Genomic DNA, 11,757 nt, shown 5'->3' with positions numbered 1-11,757 from the left:
TTGGAAATGGTGGGCTTAGGAACTTGGGGGGGAGTAGCTGGTGGGGCAGTAGAAGGCAATATGGCATGCGTGTGAGCAATTGCGGGCCATCTTGGTATCAGGAAGTCCTGTACTGCATAAACAGCGGCAATACTCTACTAACACCAAAAAACTCAACAAACAAATGAAACGTGTAATTAAGGAATTAGAGGTTTCTATACGCAGAATTTTGTTACTGGACTAGCTGTTTCCAATGTTTTTAGTTCTTTGTGTGAGCAACAGAAGTTAATGTAAGATGTTAGAGTTAGAATTTATTTTTGTGACTAAGCAAATTATTAATACAAGGTGGGATTAGTTTTCTGTCCATACGTTCGCCTATTGGTTATCCATATTCAAAAAATCCACCCACCCCACTCTTTGCAATTAGTTGTTTATTTAATGGACTTGAATTATTAATTAAATTAATTAAAGTGATTACATAATATAGTAATAATATATCAGGAAAAATCCCTAATTAAATTTAGAGTGAATCAGCATTTTTTTTTTTAAGGGCTTTCATACACTACTACTAATGGTAAGAAATACGTAATGTTCAAAACCACAACACACACACACACACACAGAGGCTTCAGCCCGTGTGGCAGCAGAGAGTGAGGGGCTGCCAGTGACAGTTGGTGCCATCACTGGTACTGGCTGTCTGCCACCAGGCTTTAAACCCCCCCACAGCAGGGAACAAGAAGAGCTGTTTATCTGACTTACTCCGAGACTGCCAGCATCGCCCTCCCCCCACCCGTTGCTTACCAACGATGGGCAATGCTCCACACAGCACTGCCATATCTGCCCTTCTAACTGCCCCCCACCAGCCTAACATCCACCACCAAGCTCTCCTAAGCCCACCCACTGTTTTCCAATATATAGCTACTGTTCTTCCTGCACGTCTACACCAATTCACCCCCAACCATATGCCACCAAAAATCCCCCTCTGGTTAAATCCATGAACCCCATAAGGTTTGGTATTTAGCTCTTACTAAAGGTCCCATCAGTGTAAGATCTGACCCTTCTGCCAAACCCAAAGCAGAAAGGCAGAGGTGAGAAATGCGAAAATGTTTTTATTCTTTAATTTTGCTTTTATATCTATTATAACTATTGGCTAAAGCTAGAAAGACACATTTAGATATTGCGTATGTGCTCCCATAAAGTAAAGTTAAATGTTCATTTTGAAATGTTCCTGTTTGATTTGTTTTTCACTCAATTAAAAATGGAGATTTGTGATGGTGAAGAGGTTAGTCAGTTATAAAAAAAAATGTAATCATCAATCATTTTAGTAATCCATTAAGCGTTAAGGTAATTTATCAAGCACACATACAGTTTAAAGACCTCACACTGGACTCTCCGAACTTGTGATGGCATTTAGATTAAAAACAAATGTATTTTAACAATAAGAATAGGAATAGGTTAATCAATATCAAAAATCATATTAAGCTTCACTAAAACAATAAAATTTCACCTTAACCATCTGAATAAATGGGAATAGGTACATATATTATATATATTACATTGTTATATGTTCCATGCCAGGTTATGATACTGTCATAATGTGGCATGAAAGATATAATAATATATATAATGTATACAATCAATAAAATATCCCAAATCCAGAAACTTATCTTTAGATGGTTGAGCCTCCATCAGTCTTTCTTCCTTTGACAGTTGATGGAAAACACCTGCAGGGACATCAAGGGTTAGCATTTAGCCAGAAGTAGCACCTGTCCGAATATTTAACCCACAGAGAGCCATTCAGAGGCAGTCTGTCATACAGAAACAAACAGAACCAACTTACATCTATTACTATCCATTTCTGGCCATTTTGGGGGTAGAAAAAACCGTCCAAAACAATCTTGATATATTTTATACAACACTTTTTATAACACTGCTATGGCTAACGTGTTAGAAAACAGTCCATCAGCAGTATTCTCTGACCTTTTAGCTCTGGCTCATCCTAAAGCAACCCATGAGGAGACAATGCTACATGTTTAACTTTCTTCACCAGCTGTTGTGTCTGCATCCTGTGCTGGCAGGTAGCTCATGTGCATGGAGATTGTCAGCTGAAAGCGGATAAAACAGGGTTGATGAGGGAAGTGAGCCTAAACCAAACAGCACATTTGCAGGCTGAGAAAACAAATCAATAAAGTGAAACAAGTTAAATAGGCTCCATGGAGCTATGCTACGTGACGATTCTCCCTTTCTGGCTGCTGTTGAATTTGATAAATCTAGTTTTCCACAAAGAAAATTCATTCAATTCATAAATAAATAAATCAAAAACATAATACAAAAGCAAGGCAAAAAAAAAAACTACGTGCATGGCTTGATACCACAGAGAACAAACGTGTTATACTTTGGATGAAACAAACCTTTTTTTAACGTTTTTATTGTACAAAATGAAAATCAATCATCAGAGGTTAGCTGTTTCCATTTAAATGTTGTCTTAAAATCCAATCCTTGTGCTAGAAAAATCAAGTGAACCAAGACCCAGCAGTTACAGTGACATACACACACACACACACACACACACACACACACACACACACACAGTCAGACTCTCTACCTGTCCTCACTCTCACACTGTAAAATCCTCATCATCATAGTAATCACTTTAACACAGCAATCACCATCATTGGCCCTGCATGTGTCAGGTTTGTCCAGATACAGTAAATCTAGTTCAGCTTGTCCTTGTTAACCTGCCATGCCTGACCCTGGGCCTGTGTGACAGCAGTCCCGGGGCTGTCTCCCGTAGCGACCGTGCCATTCAGCCGTGAAGGCTTGGCCACGGACTGGTCCTGTTACCTTGGTGACAGTGGAGCGTGACCATCCACCATCCCCAACGTCACTTGGAAGCGTTGCCCTGGAGTGAATTTGAGCTGTGTTGTGTCCTCACATCATCTCCTTCAGTAGAGATGCTGGGGACAATAGTGATATCTTTGTTTGGTTCTTTTTTACATCCGAGTCAGACATGGAGAGAACACAACACTCTTGGTTGAGGATCTGCTGCTTTTTCTGGTGAAAATGTGAGGAGTAACTGAGAAAACTGGTAAATCTAACAAAAAAAGACTCAAAATGAAGTGAAAAAAGTGAATCACCAATGACTCATGTTTGTTCACAGATCAGTGGTAAACAGGGCTGTAGTGGTAAATACATTTACCCTCATTGATTGATAGTTGATCTGAAAATAGATGAGTAAACTCAAAGTAGTGTATAAACTGAGTTTACGGCCCTGATTGTATTAATATAAACAAATTATACACGTACCTGTGCACAGGTGAAACAGAATCTCTAGTTACAAATCAAAGCAACCTTACCAAAAAATAAGCATAAATTAAAACAACATTTAAAACATTACCTGTTAATAATGATTTAAAAAGACATAAGCTAACCCACATTCATCTTGTCTCAAGAAAATACACAAAAGGTACACAGGATTCTCCCATGTAGACTGATTTTAGTTTTTCTCCAGATGCATGATGAAAAATTTGAGAACAAGGTGGAATTATTGTCTTGCAGTCTTTGAGAATCAGAAGATGATCAGAGATGATTATATGTGGGAGAGAAGTGAGTGTCCTCCTAGCACAGAAACAATAAGTGTCTGTGGGAAAGTAAAATGTCTTTCGCATATATTAAACAAAACAGGTCACAAATATCAGACCAAAATAAATCCAGTGTGTAAGAGAAGTAGAATCTCAGGCACAGTTTGTTATACAGATAAATGGACTTTACCTTCTGTGGAGGGAGGGAGTGGACTTTGAGAAACCAACACAGTTCAGGCCTACAGCCAGTAGGCATGATAATGATCAGCATCATTCATCAGGGGCACCGATGTGTCCAATCAGAGGCAGCGATGCTTGTGAGTGTCTGTCTCTGTTGACCTGTGTGCTTCTCTCCCTTCCCACCCCCACTCCAATGTGCAGACACAGGGTTGCTTAGCAACCCAATAGCAGCCTATGGAGAACACATGCTTAATCGTGCAGACACACACACACACACACACACACACACACACTTGGAAAACCCAGGAACTCTGAAAGAGAAAGATAATGTACTCCCACTCCACCCCTCCATCGTGCTCTGTGATCCCCAAAATGTGCAGAGAAACAATCAACCCCACTGGCTGGAGGAGATTCAACCCAGTGACTGGGGCCCAGTGAATGCTTCACAGTGCCTTGGCTACACACACATGAACACTTGCACGCACACAAGTCCACTATATCCAAAACCTTACTTAATATTTTGATTGTGAGTGATTAGCAATGGATTTAAGCCGGCAGCCATGAAATCAGCATTTCTAACAGACAAAGAGCTTGAGAAGATGAAAGTTAAAAGCTCTGCAGCGTCTCCCCAGTCTAACGCTATTAGCACATTAAGTGAGTGCTTAAATACAGTCAGCAGACGATGGATCAACTCAGTGCCCAGAGCACGAGACAGCACTGTAATCCCCTAAAGGGGGGTTTCACTACAGTAATGGCAACCCGTATGAAACTGCAACCCCTGGGGAGTGGTGGGACTGGGTAGATTATGAGCAGCCTTGGGGCGACGCTAAACCACTTATAGCCCCGACACACACACACAGAAAAAAATCTGGTGTACACACGTAAATACAACCATAACACGCATGAAAACACACACATAAGCATGCCTGGAAGAAGATAAAGAATGTGTGTATTGACACACAAATATAAACTATATCCACGATATATAATTTCTCCCATGCACATACATTTCCTGCTGAGTGAGGGTAAATATTTCCTCTCCTTTTACATCTGTATGACATGTTTGGGGAGGTGGGTGCAGCAAATGGGGGTCAGGGGGATAATTTTACTCCTGGAGGATTATGGGATGGTGATGGAATGACTCTTTTCAGCCGAGGGCAAAGAGATGGCAGGAGGTGGAGAGTGTGTTTTTTTTTCTGGCAAATTAAAGCAGTAGCCTCCGGGGGAAGAGAAATAAACTGAAACATGGTGACATAAAAGGTAAAGAGCACATTATAGCCTGATCCCTGCTGGAAAACAGAATGATAACACTGCGACCTGGTGATAAACACTGAACAGGACATGGTTACCTGACAGGGATATAGTTGTTATTACATGCAGTGAGAACAAACAGGGTCTGGTTAACACCAAAAAAGATCACTGGGGGGAAAGGACTGTGGAGCCATGAGTCTTGAGTCAAATTATTTGATCTAGTTTTACCCAGTGCCAGAGGGCAAAACACGGGTAAAAAACACTGTTTTGAGTGGGCGTAATGATAAATGATCTACTTAAGAACTCAACATACTTTTATGCGATACTTTTGTCACATACATTCAAAAGCACCCGTAGTGTACAGTCCTTCCAGCCTGGTCAACTGTTCATTTTACTGCTTCTCCCTCCCTGGGGCAAAGCTGCTTAGAGCAGAAAGGAGATTACACATAACCAAATATAAAAACAGAAAACACAGCAAAGCCTTTGCCAGCATAACTATGAATACACACACACACACCTATTTTGAGACCCAAATCTGCGTATAGTGGGTTTCTATCTGCCCCGACGCCTTCATCTGCACATAAATACAGTACTTACACAGTAGATTCCCCTGGTTGGTCTCGAGCCTGCAGCTTTACATAGTAGGGATTCAATCCTCTCACATTAACAGTAGTTCACTCACACACACACGGCCCTGATCTGACCCATAAATCCATAAATATAAAACTTCATAAGCGAGACGTGCACCCATTCCTACTTATGTGTGTCCAGTGTAGAGGTTGTCTTTTGGTTGTGCGCTCTTAAAATAATTTTTTGAATTGTGAGCATAAAACCCAGAGGGAGAGGCAGACACAGGTGACCCTCGGGGGAAGGGAGGTCACTGGAGGGGGTCACTGAATGTAATCTTTCAATGAGCAAAGCAAGGACTCAGCAGCCTGGGGAATACATAAGAACAGCTTGGTCAAGCCTCGCTCAGCGGTCGAGATAGTGTGAAAGGCAGAGTGAGAGACGGGGACAAATGTCTCATCAACCTCCACACATCCCACAATGCTCGAGGCATTTTTATGTAGGTCTTTGTGTAAGCGACCGAGCACAGAAACAACAGTCTTCGTTCTGTGTAAAAATATGTTCCAAAGCTAATGTGAGAGTCAAATTGAGTGGGTCATTTTTGAACTTCCAGTCTCATTAGTACAAAATCCCCTCTTTGTGATCCCACCATACAGTGTTTACTTGCTGAGCTGCAGTGGAGGGACTGTAATACAAAAATGTAATTTAATACTAAAAACACTGCAATTTTGGAAGATGCCCACTTGATTTGGCTCAGGCTGCTTAAGTGGTGTCACTGTCTCCCATCACGTAAATCCAAATCACATTAGGAAGAGATGTTTTCAGGACCGATGTGGAGGAAAGGAGAAAAAAAAAAAAACAGGGACGAATGACTCAACATGAGGGTATGTGAATATTGCTTTATGAATTTAGACCTGTCCTTTAACAGGTCCAGTGTGCAACATTAGGGAGGATCTATTGTCAGAAATAGAGTATAATATATGAATAGGTATGTTTTCACACCTGACTATAAGAGTCATGTTTGTTACCTTAGAATGAAATGTTTTTATCTACAGAGGGAGCGGGTCCTCTTCCATGGAGGCTGCAGGAGAGACATTAGGTTTTGTGCCTGTGAACACAACAACCCAAGGACTCGTGCACACATTTTGATTTTACCTTATAAGCACATGCTTACAGACCAGATGGCGATGAGATGAGATGAGAGGGAGAGACGGCATGACACAAATGTAAACATCAGGGGAAAAGATCTGAAAATATAGGGCACATGGTAAAACATGCTGAGAGCAACACTTTTATCAAAAATCTATTTGCAAAACTGTCCAGAGCTATTTCTATAAATCTTTCATTTGTTGATACTGCCCCCTGGTGTCTGGCAAAGCGTGGTGCAACAATGTGAGATTGTACAGTACAATGCATTGGAGTATATTATTTAATTTCACTAAACAGGATGGAAAATAAAAGCACAGTTCTTCATTAACAACACGGTTATGTACTTGTTGCATTTACACATTTTCAATTTACTACAGTCGAAATAAAAGTTTGAGATGGATGGGCAGTATAAGCACAACTGTGAAGGAAGAGAGGTGCTATCCTACCTCTGCATGCCACATGTCTAGTTCTTTGTAGTTCTTTTACTTCAAGTAATGAAAAGGTACTCAGATCTGATCGGTGACTATTCACTGATAGGGAGGGAAAAACATCGTTGGAAGATTGGGTAATAAAACAAATTCTTTACAACAATAGCCAATATTTCTTCTTAATGGATGATAATAGCCAATAATTTACCATACAGTTAAATATAAAGCTTTTAGAGTGACCCATAATTCTGACAGTGAATCATATTTGAAAATAAAATTCCACTCCACTAAAATATACTTTGACCATGTTCGTCATTAATAATAAAATTTGATGGTGGTTAATGTTATGGTTGCACGGCATCAAACCTGAAAAAACAGACATCAAACAAAAACGTTCAATACTTTCAAACTGTTTTAAGGGTTCAGTAATAGTTTATGTCGGAACCAACAGGCAATCCTGAAACAACTTTTAAGGGTTTAATTAAATTGCGGAACCATTATTTTAAATGGGATTAGGGCCCATTTCAGGCTCCTGCTGATCATCCACGTAGTACGGATCTCCTTGATGGACTCTGTGATTGTGCACCCTCAGGTTTCCCCTGTGAGCAAATCTCTTCCCGCACTCTGTGCAAGCAAAGGGCCTCTTCCCCATGTGAACGTCCCGTTGGTGGGCTCTAAGGTTCCCGCTGCGGGCAAAACGTTTACCACACTGAGAGCAGCCAAAAGGCCGCTCCCCTGTGTGTGTGCGAGTGTGCACAGTGAGCTCAGAGGGCGTGAGGAAGCTCTTGTCACAAAACTGACAGGGATGCAGTCTGACTCCTGTGTGGCGTAAAAGGTGTCTGCGCTGGTGGGAGGGGTAGGTAAAACACTTGGTACAGTATGGGCAGGTGTAAGGCCGTCCGTTCCCTCCGCCAGGAGCTGCAGGGTGGCTGAGAGTGTTTGTGTGTCGAAGCGTAAGCGACTGTGAATTGGACTGCGGTCGGAGAGGGTCTCTGTTGCCAAATGTTGTGACCCGCCGTGTGTGGTTGATGGGGCCTCTCCCACCCCTGTCGTCTCGGGGCCTCCACGGTGATTCACCAGAGGGGGCTTGGGTTTGAAGCTGCCGAGCCGCCCTCTGCCCCACGCTCTGGCTCTGCACTGAGTTCTGATTGGAGTTCTGGTTCTCAGGCTCCTGGTCCAGGAAAGGGAAAGCGCTATCGTCATCTTCATTGCTGGTCTCGTCAGAGCCAAAACCAGGTCGGAAGCAGGATGCGTCTGTGCCAGTGCTGCTGCTAGCTGGACCTGAGCAGCTGGTGCCATCTGCCTGCAGGTTCTCCAGACCAGACACCCCACCTCGGGCAGCGTCCAACCCGGGTAACCACTCCCCTGGTTGAGCTAGGCTCGGGTCAGGCCTGGGGGAGCAACGCCCACTCTGGGAGATGGATAGAAAAGGAGCAGAGTCTTGATCCTGGAGTGGTCTGTGGTCTGCACTGCGGCTGACCTGATCCCAATGAGACACTGCCAAGAAATAAGTGGGAAAAGGACAACTGATGCACGTTCACCATTTTTAATAAAATATACTCAAAAGAATTTCAAGGTCCTCTTACTTTAGCATTAAAAAGCTTTGATAGTCAATAGCGAGAGAAGAATGTAGTGACTTCTTACATTTGGCCTTGGCTTGTGTGACAGACAAGGTATCTATGTGCCTCTGGTCCACAGCAGGGAGGCCTCCCTCTGGGGCTTGGACTGTGACAGACCCCAGGGTAGGCCGTGATCCAGCACGCTGAGGAGAAGCAAAAACAGAAATGTAAGAAGCAGAAAACACAAACAGCTAGGCGTGGAGCAAATGTCACTTTGTGCTGGCTGTTCAGAAATCATACAGGCGTAATTACGTGTTCATTAAACAGCCACATTTGAATCATGAAGAGGCAAAACAGGGTCTGACCTCATGTTTAACTGAAGCTCCATCCTGGCCAGTGACCTCCTCTTTCAGCCCGCCGAGGCTCTGATTGAGTCCTTCTACTGGGTCTGACTGAGACGACACATCCTTTCCCACATTCAGTCCTGTGCAAGAAAAGCGTAGGCGGTCAGTGTAACAGTAAAGCCGCTGGTGCTAGTTCAGTCATTAAAGTGTTCAGGGAGAAAAAAAGGTTCAGCTTAATGAAAAATGGGGTTGAACGCACCCATGCAAGGGATAAGCAAAAAAAATAAATAAATAAAAAAGATGGTTTGATGATATTTTATCCTACTGTAAGTCCACTTCACTCTGCTGTCCTACAATAACCATTTACTCCTGACTTTCAATATTACCTGATCCCATCGGGGTCTGCTGCCTCAAGCCGCCCTCTCTGTCTCCTGATGGCATCTCCCCTTCCTCGCTCCCTCCACCCTTCACCTTCTGCCTCCTCTCGACCTTCTCCAGCTTGCCGCGGAGGACGGAGATCTCCTCTGTTTTCTGCACTAGCTCCGCCTGCTGTTCACACAGGCTGCCCTCGAAGATCTTGGCGATCTCGCACACGGCGGCTGCCAGCAGCGAGTCCATGACGGTGGCCAGCTGAGCGTGGAAAGCACTCCTCACAGACTCCATTGTCCTGTGTGTCAGTGGTGATGTCTCACCGTCAACGAGTGACTGACACCGCTGTTTCCTCCTGTGGTTGGCCTCAAGAGGCAGCTGAGGGACGATGTGACTACCACTGTACGCTCCTCTGCTGTGGCATCTATGAACTGCCATGAGATGCTGCCATGCTCAGTAGCTACGCCATTCGCAGTGGTGTGTCGCAGCAAGTTGCTTTTACCTCCCTGTGGTTGAATGTCTCTTACCTGTGCTACGTTTTTGGAGGGTTTAACAGAAGCTACCGTGTCAAGGCAACCTGCTTTGTCTTGTTGCCTGGTAGCTACCGTAATATATACAGCGCAATTAAACGCAGAGCCAGTTTGAACAGTACGGGTGAGTTACATAAGCAGTCCACTTCTAGCTATAAGAGAACAAACATTAAACAGGCGATGCTATCGGTGTTAGCTACTGCAACGATATTGCTAGCTTACGTTTACCTAACAGCTAGTGTGTATACAGGGACGAAGCCATTCCTAGCCCTGAAGCTAACTGTGTGAAGGCAGTGGAAACAGCCGCAGACGCAGCTCGACGGTGTCTCTCCACACTCGTTTGGTCAAATATCTTCACTGGCTTACATTAAATCAATGTCAACACTTCAGTCACAGTCTTAAGATGCGGCGACTCGTCATCCAGCTAGCAGGTTGGCTCCTGTGATGTGAACATTGTTGCAAATCTCGCGATAACACCGCGTTAAGGTTTCAGGTACTACAGATGAGATAAATAAGTACATGTGTAATTTTGTTTAGACCTTCAGATTAATCTTTCATTTTAATTAAACGAGGTGGTACTTTGCTGTCAAATTAAAGAATACCATTTATATTACTTATTAAATATGCAAGACATGGTATAAATGTGGATTTTATTGGGGAGAAATGTAAACAATGTCTCAATCTAGCAACAATACAATTGTCTACACCTAGCAACACTATTGTAACAGTTATTTGAGAAAAGAAAAAAAGACAAAACAGTCCACTTTTGTTCTCTGTTGTTTCAGAACTCAAGCATCAGATGAAATGGTTTTACAGGATAACTGCACAGTACAGTCAACATTGCAAAGCTGGGTCCAAAGGTCTGACTCCGCAGCCACACATCAGCAAACTGTACTGATTGGAAATTGTTCGATTGATGTGGTTTCTCAAATTCTGTTCAAACGTGTAGCCTTGATACGAAACAGCACAAGCTATTATAAGGCAAAAAGAAGACAAATACGTACAGATAACTCAACATTTACTTTCACTAGATACAACAGTGCTGGGGGGGATTTTATGATATGTACTGCGAGGTGACAGATTGTTAAAGTTTAAAAGATTTTGTTATACAGCTTCTACCGAGGTAGCTATTCTGTTCGTATATCAGACCAAAGCAGCCAATACTGTAGTAGAAGAGCAGCTCTTCTTTAAGGCAGTCTTAGATTTACATTACTTTTGCATCAATGTGATGAAGTACCCTTAACATATTAGCCAAAAACACATATTACCATAATTTTTTTAATATATAAATGCTTAACTGGATTTCCAGAAAAATTTAAATGATCACAATGTGCCAGTATTACAATATAACATATGTACTGTGATAAGTTTCATTTATTGCCCAACCTTTTGCAAATTGTTTTCATGTCATCAGTCAACAACAACAAATGTTCCAAGTTTTTAGACAAGTAAAAATAATGGTAGAACACAAATAGGACTGAACCCCCACTGTACATAAAGACACTGTAGTTTTACCTCAGTGTTCTTACTTTAGATTGAAATGACACAATATGTGACATTAAACTACAAAACTCATTGTTTAAAGACTTGCAGGGTTCAGTTTGTGGTTCTCCTGTTCCACAGTGCTACATGCATTTGAATATTTTTAATAAAAAAAAAGGATGCATTTTTAATTTGGTATCAATATGATATCTTGGTGACTTGCTATTTGCAGAAACCAGACCAGATGTTTTATTACTGGTCTTGCAGTACTGTTTTAATATTTGATAAAGATGGAGAATACTGAGGTGACCTGTATAATTATTAAATCTCAAAATAGA

The 11,757-nt window shown here is 42.2% G+C and overlaps 1 protein-coding gene across 1 annotated transcript; it reads right to left on the bottom strand.

The window, feature by feature from the left end:
- Positions 1 to 6,969: 6,969 nt before the first annotated feature.
- On the bottom strand, positions 6,970 to 10,398 carry LOC118334052 (zinc finger protein 764-like). The gene is made up of 4 exons (XM_035669869.1): positions 9,425 to 10,398; positions 9,060 to 9,178; positions 8,780 to 8,897; positions 6,970 to 8,632 (listed from the first exon to the last, which is right to left on the bottom strand). Exons 1-4 carry the CDS (start codon positions 9,843 to 9,845, stop codon positions 7,638 to 7,640), a joined length of 1,653 nt encoding a protein of 550 aa, XP_035525762.1. The 5' UTR covers positions 9,846 to 10,398; the 3' UTR covers positions 6,970 to 7,637.
- Positions 10,399 to 11,757: the final 1,359 nt, after the last annotated feature.

Source organism: Morone saxatilis, unplaced genomic scaffold, assembly GCF_004916995.1.
Source record: "Morone saxatilis isolate NCDOM2014 unplaced genomic scaffold, NCSU_SB_2.0 Contig22, whole genome shotgun sequence".
In the NCBI taxonomy this organism is placed as follows: Eukaryota; Metazoa; Chordata; class Actinopteri; family Moronidae; genus Morone; species Morone saxatilis.
This window is presented reverse-complemented; position numbering and strand designations above follow the sequence as displayed.

Coding starts and splice junctions, on each gene's coding strand:
- LOC118334052 (XM_035669869.1), bottom strand. CDS start 9,845: ATGGCAGTTCATAGATGCCACAGCAGAGGAGCGTACAGTGGTAGTCAC. Junction 9,179..9,424: donor GCAGACCCCGATGGGATCAG/GTAATATTGAAA, acceptor TTTCTTGCACAG/GACTGAATGTGGGAAAGGAT. Junction 8,898..9,059: donor GAGCTTCAGTTAAACATGAG/GTCAGACCCTGT, acceptor GCTTCTCCTCAG/CGTGCTGGATCACGGCCTAC.